This window comes from Cyrtonyx montezumae, unplaced genomic scaffold (assembly GCF_038088225.1).
Source record: "Cyrtonyx montezumae isolate F1298 unplaced genomic scaffold, pur_monq_1.0 scaffold_3, whole genome shotgun sequence".
In the NCBI taxonomy this organism is placed as follows: domain Eukaryota; kingdom Metazoa; phylum Chordata; class Aves; order Galliformes; family Odontophoridae; genus Cyrtonyx; species Cyrtonyx montezumae.
Genome location: NW_027072034.1, coordinates 95,625,093 through 95,642,313, shown reverse-complemented (window position 1 = coordinate 95,642,313; position 17,221 = coordinate 95,625,093). Strand labels below are relative to the sequence as shown.

At 42.6% G+C, this 17,221-nt stretch overlaps 3 protein-coding genes across 3 annotated transcripts in view; 2 read left to right on the top strand and 1 right to left on the bottom strand.

The window, feature by feature from the left end:
- Positions 1 to 832, top strand: part of IRAG2 (inositol 1,4,5-triphosphate receptor associated 2) — a 35,028-nt gene extending 34,196 nt beyond the window's left edge. The window contains 1 exon segment of the mRNA XM_065742443.1: positions 43 to 832. Coding sequence (XP_065598515.1) covers positions 43 to 286 — 244 coding nt within the window. The 3' untranslated portion in view covers positions 287 to 832.
- DNAI7 (dynein axonemal intermediate chain 7) lies at positions 743 to 14,415 on the bottom strand. The gene is given in 15 exon segments (XM_065740880.1): positions 743 to 1,027; positions 1,932 to 2,045; positions 2,226 to 2,390; positions 2,653 to 2,867; positions 3,480 to 3,624; positions 3,963 to 4,126; positions 5,393 to 5,498; positions 6,907 to 7,177; positions 7,789 to 7,892; positions 8,795 to 8,941; positions 10,676 to 10,813; positions 11,312 to 11,413; positions 11,733 to 11,821; positions 12,792 to 12,957; positions 14,362 to 14,415. Coding segments are annotated over 15 exon segments (2,265 nt in total).
- Positions 14,416 to 15,863: 1,448 nt separating this feature from the next.
- ETFRF1 (electron transfer flavoprotein regulatory factor 1) lies at positions 15,864 to 16,441 on the top strand. Its single transcript, XM_065741096.1, has 2 exons — positions 15,864 to 15,909; positions 16,007 to 16,441. The coding sequence occupies exons 1-2, from the start codon at positions 15,865 to 15,867 to the stop codon at positions 16,220 to 16,222; spliced, it is 261 nt and encodes an 86-aa protein (XP_065597168.1). The 5' UTR covers position 15,864; the 3' UTR covers positions 16,223 to 16,441.
- Positions 16,442 to 17,221: the final 780 nt, after the last annotated feature.

Genomic DNA, 17,221 nt, shown 5'->3' with positions numbered 1-17,221 from the left:
AAGAGTGGAAGGAACCGTTACATGACTTACTCTATCCCGCAGGTGCAATTTAATGTCATCGTGGGCATCCCATTTCAAGACTTCCTTTTCCAACGCTAACAAAACTCTCTGGGTTTCTGTGTCCATTCTGGTGCTGCTTGCTGCTTTTACAAGCTTCCTCACTGGGCTGTCTCTCCAGCGACCAGCAGACGCAGCACCTGTAGGCACTGGGGACTCCTGGACTTCACTACAGCAACTGCTGTGGCCATATACAGGACTTCAACACAACGGACCACCCCCAGTATAACAAAGGTTCGGACCTGTGTGAAGCTGTACTTCTGAGTTCTAGTTGACAGTATAAGAAGCTATGCTGAAGTAGGTAATATATTTAAAGTTATGGGTGTTGTTGGTTGGTTGGTTTGGGTTATGGCTGTTTTGAGGATATTCTTTTGTTTTTCCATGACTTAATTCTTGCCAGAATGAGAAGTATTTATCTTTTCAAGTAGGAAGGGGGGGGGGGGGGGGGGTCTTCTATCCAGGTTTAGAATAAACCAGGTAGTGATTTTGAATGTGGCTAACAACAAATACAGCTAAACAGTCCAGCCATGAGACAGTAAGTAACATTTATTTTAACAAAAATGTGATGGTTGCATTTTAGTCATTAAAGCTGTTCCAATAGTTTGAATAGAAAAAGACTGAAGATTTGAAATGTGATTTTATTGAAGCTTTTGTTAATAAAGTTTTAAATGAAAGCATGGAGCACTTAAGAGTACACTAAAACTCTTGTAGCAAGGAGCAGCTGACAGACAGCATCAACAAACAGGAAGTTAGCTGTGTTCACTTTGTCTATTGCTGATTTGCTGGCAGAATCTCTCAGCATGTGGTAGAGTGTGGAGTGAAATTCAGAATCTGCTTCTAGTTCTGCTGAGAAAGCTCCACTGGCCTCAGTAATCTTGAGCTTCTGGGCTCTCTGACCATTAAACATGTAAAGGGACCATTCCTCATATTCCTCATCTGTGACAAATTCTGCTTTAAGATGCTCCCTTACCTGGTGCAGGAAAAAAATGGGCTGTAAGATGAAGCTGACAGAGGACTAATTCTAGTGTACTTATGAGTTTACTACAGAGACTCGGTATTTATTTGAACTCTTAATCTAACATTAGGTCTTTACCTAAACGGCTGTGTAAAATAACATCAACACAAACTTTGGCTCTGTAAAATGCAAGAATTGGTCACTGCCTTTCTTGCTGTTCCTAGCTCATACAGAAAGAAGAGCTGGCTGCAACAGGCATTGAGTATTTTAGTTCTGCTTGGATTAAGTAGTGGGCTTAAAGGCATGTGACATTCATATGAACAGTAACTCAAGGGTGGGAGCACTTCAAGATTTCAACAGTATCTTTCAAATTGCCCAAATATGGGTGTTACTCTGTGTGGGAGACATTTTGACCTCATGCCATTCAGTGAGGAAACAAATCAAGTTGTTTCCTTCTTTACAATGTGGACCAGAGGAAAATGCCGATGAAGCTTGGAAGCAGCTTCCAGGTGGTAACTGGATGGTAATTTAGAGGAGCTTCTTCATATATAGGTTACTTCAAGAAAAATCAGCATCTCCTAGCCTCAGCTGACCTATATCAGCTATATATCTTAGCACATTAGCAAATGCCTTTGTTATTAAGAATTGTACCACCAGAGCTTTCAGGCTTGTTCCTCACAGATATCAGAGTTGTAAAGCAGCAGTGAAGCAGGCTCTGAAGTTCTACTGAACACAGCTGTGCCTTTGTTTGTTTTTTACCCTAAAAAGCCAACCCTAAATCTCAGAACTGATGTCCCATGTATATAGATCAGGTCAAGGCTTGAAGGCCATTAGAGAAACAAGCAACTTCCATCTGTGCTCTTGTGTGGTACATTTCTGTACTGGTTTGTCCCTGGAAATTTCATCTAAAGCTACAAACCTTGAACACTACTTGATCTTGACCTGATTCCAGATTCCATTTGCTCCATCTGAAAGCAAAAGCAGATGCAACCAGAGCCATTTGTTGATATGCCCTAACTTCTGTTAGGGGAGCCTGTAATGTGAAAGTACAGTTAGAAAGTATGCATCATTTTCTGCTGAAGGTAAGAAAAAGCTTTCTTTAAGCAGATGCTGTTGGCTAAGCTGCCACTCACTGATACACCTGTTGTACTGAGACAAGACAGAGGTGGAAGGGTTGGGGGGGGGGGGAAGCAAATCTCTCACTTGCATGCACCTTTTTGTTCATGTGGACGTATTTGTATGAATACTCTCCTGGAAAAATATTCAGACCACCCTTCTTTAAAGCTCTTCTGAAGGTGACTGGGCACATCCACTTTCCTATCAAATGGGAAAGCACACTCTTCTCTTCATCTACTGCAGACAGCATACACTGGTTACCCTGTTGCATAAACCAATGAAAGCATCTTAATACTGAAAAAAAAGCTATTTCTGCTTCAGACATCAACTATTTATTGCCTCCTGGCTATTCTGGATACTGCCTACATTAGCTGCCCCCCTGCTCTTTACTTCTTAAAAAAAACAGAAAGCAGCTTTGCTGCAGGTTTCCAGAGATTACGCTGCTTTTCTGTTCCATGCTTAAGATCACACTTGCTTTTCAGTAACAGACATGATCTTAACCAATTTATATGTCAATACAGTACCTTAATCTGTATCTGAACCTCTGCAAAGACTGTAGTAATGGTAAACAGTGCTTCATCTGTCCCAGTGGGTTGCAGTTCCCAAGTGTGATAGGGCATGTTGAGATGAATGTCCTGGAGAAGTGCTATTGTATAAAAGGCATCAGTCTCAAAAGTGATGCTTTTCTCCTCTGTTTTGTATGCTATGTTGCTGATGCCATCTGTTCTCCACTGCTCACCTTTACAAAAGAGAAAAGACAAAGATGCATACACAAAGCTCCTGCTTATACTCAGCGTTAGCTAAGATTAATTCTCTTTGTACCTAAGAGTATAAAATTGAACTAATCCTGACATAGAAGACTGACTCAAAAGAACAGCATCTACTACTGTAACTATTGCTTTTGATATAGTATCAGCACTTAACAACTTTATTTTGAACACTAACTTCAGCCATAAGTTTCTACCTACTTCTGTGAAGTCAGATTTTAATAAGCGAATACTGCATTTGTTTTCTAACTTCAGAGTTTCTTTTAACATGACAATGTGCAGTAGTAGTCAAAGTAGACTTCAGAGAGCTTAGTCCTAGCAAAACCTGATCTGTGATATACAATTGTACTGCTACCTCAGTAAATAGACTTTTTTCCATTCACATCAAAAGCCTCAGGCAGTCCCTGGCTATGTGTACTGGAGAAGCAAAGCAGAACAAAGAATGAAATGACCCCCACTAATTGGTCAACACTGGAATCTTTAACGTACTTTTTGGCTCTTCTATTTAGATAGAATTTCTACCCAAGTTTGAATATTTTAGAAAACTATTAGCCAAACAACATCAATTTATTTTAAGTTGGTACCTGCAGGATCCCACCGGGCTATCACAGGCTGCTTCCAGTAGATCACATGGTTGGGAAGTCCAAGAGTGATCTGAATTGGTGGATGCGTGGTATCTTCAGGCTCCTGTGGGGGGTAGGGGTATGCCTCCAAGCCACCATCAATTAACTTTGGTCAAAGAGAAAGAGGAACAGACCAAATGTTTTATCAGAAAATGGAGTAGCCTGAATTTACTTAAGTCCACCTCCACACCTGTAGATTTTTGTAAGGTATACCATTTAAAGTTTACTAGTGTGAATGGTTTCCTAATACAGTGGATCTCTAACAAATGTTTTTCCTTATGACATCCTCCTGCTAACATATTCTGCTTGATTTTTAACAAGCACTCTGTACAAGCTCTGCTGTAGTGCCTGTTTCCTTTCATGGGAACTACGGTGGTGGAAGCATTACCAGCGGGCCTTTGAGCCCCTCCTCTGCCCCCTGAGATGCAGTGTTTCCTCACTCACCTCCACCATGCTCCAGCTGTTGATTTGCTGGACCTGAAGTGGAAGTCGCAGCACATCTATGTGGTACACGCCACCCACAGGGGCAAATTGTTGCAAATCAACTGTGCTTTTGTCAGTGACCTCCTCTTCTTCACCGGTCTTTTCCTGCGTCTGTGGAATCTGAACTACAAAGTAACCAAGCAAAGCGAGTTACCGAGGTGCTTAAACTAAGCCACTGAGATGTCATGCTTCCAGTCGTTGCATTTGCACAAAAAGTCGGTGTGCTTGAAGTGCCTCCCCTTCTGTGGTACTTCAGCTCCGCCTACTGGTGAGCCACATATCCATTAACTACGGATTGAAACAGGGCTGCTGGGCAATGAAAAGCTTGTCTCGTGTTTAGTACTGAGCACTCCGAAGATTTAATCCTACTCTTACATTTGTAGTCCACTCAAACTGCTTCACACAGGAACAAAGTTCCAGCGACAAAAACCAGTTGCATCACTAATCACAGGAGAATTTCACAGGTATGCAAGACAGTATATTCTGGCCAAACTTGGATAATTGCATTGGCGATTAAACAAACAAGGGAAATAAATAAAAAAAGATATAAGGCAATTACAGGCCACGTGCTGAAGGTGAAAGGTACCATTGTACATGATGCTACAGAAGAAGAAAGAATGTTACCAGTGATAGGTATCAAGTTAAAATGTTCAATAAAGTCAGAACTGCTGTGTCACAAAAATATGCTTTCGAAACGTGAGATAATCTCAAAAAAAAAAAAGATAAATATGCAAATTTCTTTCAAGCTTGTTAGAAACACAAATGAAAGTGCTGTTAATTTCCTAGCATCATCTTTAAGTGTGTAACACAGAGCTCTTACTCTCTGGGATCCATAATACAAGATCATATCCTTTTGCAGTTACTCTGAGCAAGAAGAACAAAGGAACCAAAACCCACGTCGCTACCAGCCATGGTGGTAGCTTGCACTTCACCCTTCTAAAGTAACACAATATACGCTAATATTTAAACGTCTTCTAAACAAAGCTATTAATTCTTCCAAGCTAAATTAACTTCTGGTACAACTAAGTTAGATCCAGAGAATAACCTGCAATAGTTCTTGCTGTTTTCACTGCTGCCCACTCCCCACTTTCCTCTCTCCTCCCCTGGCTGCCTGCTGTCACTGAATTTGTGGTAACTTAGTGGTGCCCTTTCAGACTCCTCCCCAGAGTGGCTGTGTGGGTTTGCCTATTTGCCATTTGCCTATTTGTCCAGTTTTCTCCCTGTATTTAGCAATCATTAACAGAAATGTCAACAAGACTCCCGTCAGCAAGACAGTTACAAACTTTGTTCTATTCCAGTGAAGATCTGTAATGCCATCCTTCCATCCTTTAGATGGAATAAGTTTAGAATGAGTAATTTCACAGTGCTGTAAATAAGAGCTACCTCAGTACCTTCTGGTGGTGTGTCCAAGGTTTCTGATTTATTCTCAGTTTTCTCTTCCGTCACCTCACTTGCGTCAGCTATGCTATTTGTATTTCCTCTAAATGAAACAGTACTCTACATTGGAAGTAAAAGATTTTTAATTAGATAAAGACACACAATTAAAAAAAATAGTCTCACTTCCATTAAAACAGCAGCACAAGGAGAAAGAGTACAGCTCCACTCCTGCAGCAGTATTGGCACTGATCTTGCTACAGAGTCAAGGTTTTAGGGGAAGTCATTTCTACCTACCTGGGAAAAACAATTTTGATTAAAGGCAGCTCCCAGTTTTAAAATTGAATATGAATAAGAGAGAGAAAGAGAAAATAATAGTTTCAATTGCAAATTCTGCCTCCAGCATTTAGTCAAGCATCCAGTCTATTAGCAGTGTGCACTCAAAACTTACAGTTATGCTGACTTCACAGCTAAAGAGGGCCACAAAGAAAACTGAACCCACACGTGTGGAGGCACAGGGACCTCCTGTGTGCCTGCCAGGGAGCAGAAAGAGCATGCACCCTCTGACCTGGGCTGGGAGGAGAAACAGTGTTACCCACATAAATGTGGGGGAGCTGACAGCAGAGCCAGACAGGAGGAGTGACTGCCATAGCTGAGAGAAGCAGAGGCTTCAAAGAGAACAGGAAAATGCACAAAAGAGAGAGAAAAAGAGAGCGTGACCTGGAAGAAAAAAGAAATAAAAAGCAATGAAATTGTAAGTAGGACTGGAAAACACAGGTGAAAACTGCCAATGGACAAGGATTGTCATACAGAACCAAAACAAAAACAAAAAAAGCAAAAACAATGGGATTGCTGGCACCTGTTTTTCACCTTCAGGACACAGGTGATACCAAAAGGGGGAAAACCCAAATAACAAAAATAGGAAAACAAGAAACCCCACAACACCAAAAGCCATCATGTTCCATTGCAGACTGCAAAGGCAGAAGAGCAGCCAGAAACAGATTTTGAAAGCCCTCTGGTGGCAAAAGGAGCAATATACGGTACCTGAGCAGCTCAACTGCACAACCAAACCTGAGAGCTCCAAATCCTATTTTGCATTATTTTGATTTTCCTAACATTGCATTCCTGCAGTGATTTTATGGGGCCACCAATTTATGGGCTGCAGAACATATTCTTCCTGATATATATCCCAGACTGCAGCACATGCCTTACGACAGCACCCAGTGATCATCACTGCTTGATCCTGCTCTTAAAATGCCAACCAAGTGCCAACTCATGAATGCCAACAGACAGCAACTGCAGTGTCCTGTCAAAACTTCCCCCTGTATCATTTTTAGGACAGTCTTCGGTCATTTGCTTTTCTATCCCCTCAGAAGATTCATGGCAGTGTTAACAAAAGTCATCTTTACCCTTGAAAGTTTAAGAACTTGTTCTCTTAGGCACAGAGCACGTGAGGAAGCAACCACACAGCAGCTGGGTCTCCAGTAGCAACAGCACTGTACAATATCCTTTCGTGAGCTGATTTACCTACATTTCTCTTATCAAGAAGCATTTCTTCAGCAGTCACGTTGGGCTCCTCTCTGGTTTCCTTCTCTTCTGGTTCCCCTGCATTGCCCTCTGAATGCTGAGGTAACTCTTCACTATCTAAGGCTTCCAATCTTGGCACCCTCTGACACCGCAGCCAAAGCGGAGATACGTGGTCATGGTGAGTGTGCAATATGCGAACAGCAATGCTGCTCACAGCCAGCGACTTTGGAAGATCAAATCCATGACACGTATCACCAAAGACGTGACTCCTGAATCTGTGCATAAGTTAAAGAAGAATAAGTTGCCTACTAAGATGGGCAGCACGTATTTTTACATTTACGCATAACTATTCTTAGTGATGTTCTACACTAGAAGTCAGCTAAATTCTCTGCTGCAGCATGGCACAGTGAAATGGGTGTCACGCTGTGCCTCCTGCCCTGCATTGACAGCTGTCTGTAAGCTCCTCCAGGAAACCCGTAAAGGCATCAGGGAGATCAGGAGTTGCCAAAAAGCAATGGTTCCAATAGGAAGACCACGTGGCAGAACCAGCGTCCTGAACATCTCCAGAGAAGGAGACTCCACCACCTCTCTGTGCAGCTGTGCCACTGCTCCGTCACTGCACTGGGAAGAAGTTCCCATGCACATTTGTGCAGAACTTCCTATGCTTCAGTTTGTGCAGCACAGGAGGCCAGCCATGGCAGACAAACTCCAACAGGCACTTGCTGCACCACTTTGTAAGAAAATGAGACAGCTTAAGAAACTGGAAGGCTGTAGAATAAATCCTATTCAACACAAAAACAGTTATGAGAAACTGGTTCTTGGAGTACTTGACTTGGCTAGAAAAAGCCAGGTCTCAGTCCAAATTAATAATTTCAGCACACTGTACCTTACTTCCTTCTTCAGATTGGCCCAAAGACAGAAAGTAATGTTTTCATCCTTTATGGCTGTATGCATATTTCCGGTGTCAGAATCTTTACACATAACAGCTGACTGCAAAGAGGAAAGCAGATGAAATCACCTTCTTTTCTTATTTATATCGTGTGGACTTATTTAAACCTACACTGGAATAAATGATTAAAAAAAGGACACATAGGAGCAAAACTCACACCAGGCCTAGCTCAGCTAAGTTTTGTTTACGTACTAGAACGTGCCGGGTTATACATTCAGATCTCTTTGCTAAAACTTTTCCTTCCTCAGGCATCAATTCTGTCAATCCATGTGCAACCAGATATGAGGTCTTACATCATCCCCTTCAATGGGACTGCCTGTCTCCATTGGTAGTTTATTTTGTATTTCTCAGTAGAAGTTTAGAAAAAGAAAAAAAAAAAGTTTACTGAGCAGTAAAGCAGCCCTATGCAGTTGCTGCACAGATTTTTGTCAAAAGCTCGTCAAAATTTTTGTCATTTTTGTCAAAGCTTGTGAAATGATATTTACACTAGGAGTTAATTATTTAAATCGGTGAAGAAAATCAAGGATTTACAGAAGGTTTTGACTATGAACAAACATACAGCTGCTCACAATTTCCTTTATTCCCTTTTGTTGTAGGTTTTGTTTCCTCTAGCAATATTCTTTTGCTAACCATACATACCCGTATGATGGATATATTTACCCTAGTGTGGTAACAGAGGTAGGTAGCTCAGCAGCACCACACTGCTCTCCCTCTCCACCCCTGCAGCCCCCAGCAATCCTAAACCCTGCCATGTAAACCCCGTGCAGATAGCAAGCAACATCACCCCCTACACATGTAACCCAGAAAATGGATTCCAAAATGTATTTTCTTTTTTGCTGTTGTTTAAACATTTTTGATTCTTTCCAGTACCATCACAACAAAACACTGGAAGCAGAATGTCCATGCATTGCATGTGTTACAACTTGGAAACAGTAAATCTTACTTTAAGCAAATGTTCTGTTGCTTCATTGTACTTCTGATGAAGAAGATTCTCCAGTTCCAGCATCGTTTCCTGGTACTGGGCTGTTTCTTTTTCTGTTATCTCACTTGGTGGCGTGTCCAGCAAAAGGAACTGCAACTCCTCAATTAACTAGAAGACAAGATAGGTGAGAAAAGCGTTTGTTTTGCCACCAATCCTAACATACTGGGTGTCCTGTCATAAAAACCGAGGCAGACTTGCTTCCTTTGCATCTAGACATAACTCTGTTGCAAAGATAATTTATCTCATATATACATAGGAATTGTGCTCAACCAGCACAGACAGGCAACTATGCAGAATGCTGGAAACTGCAGGTCGTGTCTGCCTTCCTTCACACACAAGTAATTTGTAAACCAGTGCGTAAGACTAAAAGATTCCACTGACAATCACCAGAAGCCGCTGTCATCCATGAGTGACATGGTAAGCAGATCACAAGTGTTACTGTTACATATTTCAACTGATGCCATGAAACACTCAAAAAACTGTATGGTACCTGACATAGCGTCCTATACTCAGAAAGAGAAGAAAAACTGGTGAGTTCAGGGCTCCTTGTGGCAAAGCTCATAACTTCAGAGCAGATGAGCAGTAACAGTAAAATGACAGGCAATATTACTATTTTAAAGCTACCTTCAGAAAGGTGACAAAATGAAAATGCATATAATGAGAAGGGAGAGGGTGTCAAATAAAAATTAACCCTCACAGAAACGAAACGATCATCAGAAAGAGGCGGAAGAGCTTACCACAGTGGGCTGTGAACATTCTGTGGCCTAAGAAACCCTGGTAAACAGTTCTCAGAACTAAATGGCATTTTTTAATGGGGTCTGTAAAGCGACATGCATGAGGGACCATGATAAATATTGAACTTTAACAGTAACATATTGATCCAAAAAACACGTGGATCATCGCCTGTGTCAGTCTTGGTTCCATCGAACTACAGCCAGAAGTCACACTTTTCAGCTGGACGTCAAACTCGTTCAGTGCCTCCTATCTTTTTAGGCTGCTGTCCCAAGTGCTGTGCTCTCCTCCTCCAAGCCTTGCCTTCTCTGCTCCCCTGAGCATTTCTCCAGAAATGAGCATAGAATGGGAAAGAAATGCTCGAATTGTGTTGGGATCCCCCAGCACAAGAAGGACGTGGAGCTGCTGGGGCAGGTCCAGAGGAGGGCCACGAAGATGATCAGAGGGCTGTTGGTGCTCTTGGAAAGGCCTTGCATAACCCCTGCTGGCTCAGAAGAAGGCAATACGTAGCAGGTGAAAATCTTAGCACCCAGCAAGCGTTGCAGGAAGGGAAGTTTAACATGCAGAACAAAACCAGTCCAGCAGAAGTTGTATTACACAAGAAATTTTCACCCCGTTTCTACAAGAAACCATTTACCTTGCAGAAGAACACTGTGAAGTTAGCATAATGAAAACAAAATCCAGAATTTACAGATCAGACACATGATTGGCTGTGCATTTTGGGAAGCCCAGCTCATAGAGAACACTTCACTGGTTATAAACATGCTAATAACCTCCTTACAACAGACAAACCCTTGCCCACTGAAGCATCCATACGTGACACGACCTGGTGCACTCTGGCTCAAGACTTCTTAAAATGTAGATAGCAGGAAGAGTTTAGTGTGGAAACATTACTCAGATGTCCCTTAAATGCACAGAATAGTTAAAATCGATAGTCTGCTACTTTATACTTAACGATAAATATGTAATTAATAAAAAAGAAAATTAGAGTTGAGGAAAAAAATGAAGATGAAGGCTACGGCCGATTTCAGGAGTGGGCACTGACGAGTAGTATTAAGGATAGGTTTGGTAATCTTAAACTCAACAATACCACTTATATTAAACACTTACTTTTAGCACCTGTTCTCCCTTCTTCACCACAGACTGGATGTCCTCAGCTTGGTCTTCTCGCCATAAGTTCATGAACGTATTTATTTCCGGCAGTACAGTTGGGTCAGGACTTCCATCACAAGCAGTATAATGCTCCCACTACAGAAAAAGTACTAAAGAAAATCAGATGCGGGCACATGGTGCAAATGACTTTCACAATTACAAGAAAGGAGGATTCTGAAGGACAAATGCATTTAGTGATACATTCACATCTGTGTCTAAACAGGACTGTAGTGCTTCCTGTACTACCAGTCATCATTAAGCCAGAAAGAAATGGCTTGCCTTCACATTACTGTGCTGAGATACCTCTGCCCACCTCACATCATTCCTATGATAAGCTATGGGTAAGCTATGGGGTAAGCTATGGGGCCTCATCACCCACACAGCCTCCTCCTCGTTTCTTTTCCATGTACAACAAGGTACAGAAAGGAGAGTGAGCAGGGCAAATTCCTACCTTGAGATGGAACTTGAGGGGTAGTCATCACACATATCTAAATTCAAGATACGGAAGCATCCCTAGGTCCTATAACACGGACATAGCCTAAAGCCTCTGTGTTGTCTAAACTTGATGACAGCGGGCACATCTCAAAAGCTTACCTTTGTATGAGCTCTGTATTCCATTTTCCACCTTTGTGCACACACAAACTTCTCTTCCAGTGAATTAAGTTCCGCAAGTTCAGCTTCCCTTCGTTCTTGATCCTGATAAAGTATTCTGCCTTAGAGAAATAATACAGCAGAGTACCACTCCAGCACCATTTATCTTGGCTGTACTTGTACTGTGCTTTATTTAAGCGCTACCTCTCAGTTTGCACCTTCCCAATTCCCAGTGGCTTGCTTAATCTTTTGGTGATTAATTTTGACCTAGCAATGCAAGATAATTTCCTTTCTTCCCAGCACTAAAGACATGAGGAAATTCCTTTTCATTCTCACACCAAATTGCTGACGATGCTTTACAGACCCCATCACAAGTTTAGAAGTGGAATTAGCATTTCTCAGTAACTATTGCCTATGGACTAACTTTTGCCTCAAGCTTTTCCATATGCTCCCGTTCAATGCTCTCCTTTTCACGTCTGGCTGCTGCTTCTTCAGCTTGCAATCGAGCTTCCTCTGAAGTTTGGGAAATACATCAAGAGCACAATTACATTTTGCCTATTAGAACCAGACACATTATTTTGTTATTAGCTGTAATGACAAAACAAGCACAATAAGAAGCAATATATCTGACGTTACCCAGAAATTTTCCAAACGAGTTTAGATGAATTCATTTGAATCAGAGTACCAGAGCCCACTACTACAGCACTACCCCAATCAGCCCATGACAAAGCAAGTGCTGAAAGGGGTCAGCAGACTCCACCTCTCCCCTCAGAAATAGCAACAGGTGTGCCCTTTTCCCCTCCCTACAGCTTGAGTAGGCCCACAATCTTAATCTGAAGTCTGTTGTGAAACCACCTGAGTGGTTCAGTCCCCAGCTATTCTTCTCCTTTCCTACATCCTTTGAAAGAAACTCCATCTTACAGATATTTATTCCATGAAACAGGTGAGGTTTTCGGCATGTTTCAACAGCTTTCAGTCCCCCTCAGGATCACCTACTCAGATCACAGCTTTGACTGCCAGAGGGATGGCAGAGGGGCAGCAGACACCCAGCTAGCTCCTGACAATAGGTGTTCCCTGTCAGCCTTCTCCGGAAAAAGGCACTTTCAGAGAATTTCTCTCACCTTCTGATAATGAGGACTGAGAGAAGAAAAAAAACAGGACACTGCATTGCCATCTCACTGAGAATATCTCAGAATGTAATGGTTGAGAGGAAAAAAATCTAACTCTTCCTGACACTCTCTTCCCCAGGCTCCTAATTATGGCAGAAGTAATCACAAGAAAAAGTGTGGCTGTAACAGGAAAGTGAGAAGTGGGGGGCAGTAACAGCTAATACAGAACGTGACCCACACGAAATAAGAGAAGTGCATTTTCTGAAATGGAATGTTAACATTGGTGTGCTACGGCTCGGCAGGTCACTTTTTCCTGTTCAGTTATATTAAATGATTTGTGTCATCACATTTGTTGTAAATGAAGTGCACAGTACCTTCCTCTTTCAGCCTCCTTTCCTCCTCTTCTTTCTGTAATCTCAGCTTTTTTCGTAATCTCAGTTTTTCAGCTTTGCCAACTTTTTGTTTTCCACTGGACTTAATGTTTGTAATAAATTAAAGGAAACAAAATGTCAATATTATTTTAAGGCATTTAAAATCATTCTGCCCATCCAGTGCAAACCCAGAATAAAGATTTTAGATTTCCAGCACAGTCATTGAAGCCTCCAGAATTTCAGTATACACCCCGATTCCATTTTTCTTCCTGTTTCCATGGTGCAATGCATGCTCTTACAGCCATCATACACAGGTTGCTCTGAGAACATTGTGTCCCATTTATTTCCATGGAAATTGCAACAGGTAAAAAGAACATGATAATATTAACTGATAAACCAAATTCTCAGCTACAAAACACTTCTTCAACACAGTCACCACCTTTAGGTATGCATTTTCACCAGCAATGAACAAGAGCCTGCACAGCCCACACAGCCCACCTTTCCTTGGCCTGAACAGATGAAGTCAGAAGGCATCAAATCCAGGCTATATGGTGGGTTTGTTAGGACAGTCCAGCCAAGACTGGCATTGTACTCCACAGCCTTCAACTGCTACGGGGCCTGGCATTATCACGTTGCTAAAGAAAGCTTGTCTTCTCCTCTGGCTTTACTCCAGATGTCTGAGCCTTCAGCTCAGTCAGTGTGGTGATTGATGTAAGGGTCAGAGTTGATGGTTTGTCCAGGTTCCAGGGGATCCAAAACGATCTCTGAAATTCTATTCCTTATCAACTCCTCGCATAAAGAACATTTAATAATAAAAGACAAGGTAAGCAACATGCATAAGTGACTGACACGTGACAGACTAACCGAAGGACACTTCCCTCTGTCCTGTAACCTAAATCTCAGAGATTCCTCACCAATTTATAAATGCACGTATAAATGTGATAATGGAAGCTATGCTTCAGGCCAAGTTGTCTTCAAGAGACTTGAAGGCAACTGTGATAAGCAAAGCATAATTCTCTTTGGATTTGAAGGCATCCTAATGGCTCCTAACTTTTCTTTGTTGACCAACAAAAAGGAAGACTCTTGGATTTTACTTTTTGGTTATGGCTTTGTTTTGTGTTGATACAGTCTTGGGTTGTTTAATCAAATGTGTGGGATCAGAACTGTCACTATAAAACTGCACTTAAAGGCACAGAGAAAGAAAATTCTGATTTCCCATTAATGCAGGGAATCACATCAACATCAACAGTTCAGGCACCTACCCTGGCTGTTGCACTTTGGAGAACTGAAATTAAGGACCGTACATCCCAACTAATGAGAGACAAGTAATTGCAAGGGCTCAGTCTGGGAAGGCAAAATGTGTAACTACTTGGAAAGCTATTGGCTTTACATTACTTTGCACAGCGATAAATAAATGCATGAATGCAACTCGGGACACAAAGGCTATCAGAAAGCTCGAACCACTGGCACGAGTTCAGTGCCCTTGTAGGAACGGAATGTTGTTTCTGCAGTGGAATGCAATAGGAATTCTATTTCATGGTCTCTGCTGCCATCCTGCGTCCTTTATCGGTACTACTAGTTCTTTCGGGGGTCTTTTTACATCGTCGGGGTCTCTGATAATCTTCATCGCTTGTCCTTAAGATGAACTTTCCACACTGGTCCTTAAGATGAACTTTCCACGCTCAGTACATAGGCAAAGGAATTTATAGTCACAGAGATTAAGCAGATGGGTTAATTTATACGTATGAAGACTGCAGCTCTTGTCTGTCCAGCCATCTGGAGAACCTCTGAGTCTTGAGTTAAAGACAATTTAGACATCCCACTCCTAAACAGTGTGATAATACCTTTACGAATCAAAAACCCCTGACAAGGATATCAATAGGCTTGTTATGTTGGAAGACTGCTCATTTTTGGTGCTGGACAGACAAGACCTGAGCGGTAGAAAATCTAAGGAGGAGAATGTTAAACAATTAGCAATATACAATAAACAACAGTTTATGTGCAGACAGTATCCAATATGTTTAGGTAAGCGTTGGGGAGATTTGTGAACCTGAAGTCCCCAGCCAATGGGGGAACCAGGGGAGGAAAAGATAAACGTCAGGCAATAGGGCACCGAAGATGTAACGCTTTCGGCAGGCATGCTCCTGCTTGCAGGACGCTCACCATTGCAATTGCAAATAAAATCTGCTTCTATCAGAGAGCACATCCTGACAAACCATTTGGATATTTCCATCACCCGCACGCAGCAGGGATAGCCTGGATCTTTCTGTTTCCAAACAACGCATCTGCACGCTGTTACGTTGTCACAGCAGCGTTACTGGGACAAAAAGCTTTTAAAATACTGGTTTTTGGACGAGTTGAGGTGCCTGATGCTTCCTCTGATCTCGGCACGAGGACTCGCTGGCTTTACTCACAGAGCTCCCAGCAACAAGCCATGAGCACAGCACACTTCCACCCACCTTTTTGGGCTTTTTTGGACCCTAGAAGTTCGGAGACAAAACCAGAGGAAAGCAGAAGTCAGAGAACGGGGCACAGAGAAAAAATATATCATAAAAGCCCCCCCATCGCTAATTAAAACTAGTCAACTAATTAACTCCGGAGCCAGGCCGCCCCCAAGCCGCCCTCACCATGGTGCCGCCGCGTTGCCGTGGCGACGGCCCGCGCGCTTTCCCGCCGCCCGTAGAGCGGAAGGGCGGTGCGTCGCTTTACGGCAGCGTCGTAAAGCAGCGCGCTTTACGGCAGGGCGCGGAGCGGGTGAGGAGCCGACCTTTCTTCTGCCTTTTTTTTCGTGGGAGTTGGGGGGTTGGTTCTGATTTCTGGAAAAAATCTGGAAGAATCTGGCCAACCCCTAAGGCTGGCCGTGCTGGTGTGCCGGGTGGGGAAGGCGAGGGCGCGGCGCGGGGGAGTACACTGCGTCCGAGAGAGGGGAAAGGGGGCAGGCAGAGCGAGCGGGGCGGAGTGCGGGGGGAAGCTGCAGCTGGTGTGGGCCTGAGTGGTTCCACAACAGGCTAACGTCCCGCTCGCTGTCCTTCAGGTCAATCAAACGTTGAGAATTAGGAGGCGGGTGACATGTGCGATGGCCAGTTCTTTAAGAGGTGAAGTGCTGAATCTTTATAAAAACGTAAGTGTCTGAAGTGGCTACACGCAGTGCTTGTATTTTGAAGCCTACCTAATAAGAGAAAATAGGTTTTGTTTTGTTTTTTTTTCTTCCCTTCAAGCTGTTGTACCTTGGAAGGGAGTATCCCAAAGGAGCAGACTACTTTAGAAGCCGTCTGAAAGCAGCTTTTCTAAAAAACAAGGATGTGAAAGATCCTGAAAAAATTAAGCAGCTAATTGCACGAGGAGAATTTGTTATCAAAGAGTTGGAGGCTTTGTACTTCCTCAGAAAGTACAGAGCTATGAAAAAGCGCTACTACAGCGATGACAAAGAATAACTGCTGCGACCCTCCCTGGAACCATACGGAGCCATAAACGGTCAATAAAAGAAATGAAACCTCAAAAGGAATGAACAGTAAATCCTTCCACCTCATTTAGAACACAAACTGGGACTTCACTGACCTTTAAGGAGGTGTTAGGAAGATTTGGGGTATGTATTGTGCGGCTGATAATTTTTTCCAGACGTCCTTTGTCCTTCTTGAACTAGAACCATGCATGAGAACAATTGTGCAGACAGCAGTGGCAATAGGGCTGTGTTTGACTATATACACACAGAGCACATTGCTGCTTCTCTACTGCACCGGCTGCTCGTTGCAGTGCTGATGTGAGGTGCTGCCCATCTCTTGTCTCTTAAAAGAATCTGGGTTTGAAAATCTTCCACGTTTAATGAATATTTTTCACCACAACTGAACACCGTCTCAAAAGGAAGTTCAGTTTTGAAAGATTTCGGCTATATCCGCATCATGTGCAGTACCTCTTACTGGGATGCAAAGAACACCAGTGGGTCAGGAAAGGGATGGATCAGAACAATAGTGGTACTCAGACCTTAAAGACAGTTCCTGCAGCTGTTGATTTCTGATGCTGCATAACTGCCGTAGCAGGAGTTTAGAACTCAGTCCTTTCCCCTGTAGATTGACCTTAACCATTCCTCTCTGCTGGTTTGCTGCTTTGCTGTTTTTTTTCCCATAGAATTAAAAGACACTGGAGATAAAACAGAAAAAGTCTTTGAAATATAGAGGTAAGACTGGCAATACTTGCAGTCTTAAGACTGTTCCAGAAAAGCTAAGAAGGAAAAGGCAAATAGGAGACTTGAGATATGTGGATCAGAATCACACTGATCTGAAAAAGCCCTTGTGAACTGGATGTAACAACTCCCCTACAATATGTTGCAGTTAAACCTACTCTGTAGAAATACCTTTACATACAAAATGTAACTCATCCTGCTCAATAACTGGTAAAAGATTATCCAGATGTGGTTACAAAGGGCCAGCTTTGTC

Coding starts and splice junctions, on each gene's coding strand:
- ETFRF1 (XM_065741096.1), top strand. CDS start 15,865: ATGGCCAGTTCTTTAAGAGGTGAAGTGCTGAATCTTTATAAAAAC. Junction 15,910..16,006: donor TGCTGAATCTTTATAAAAAC/GTAAGTGTCTGA, acceptor CTTCCCTTCAAG/CTGTTGTACCTTGGAAGGGA.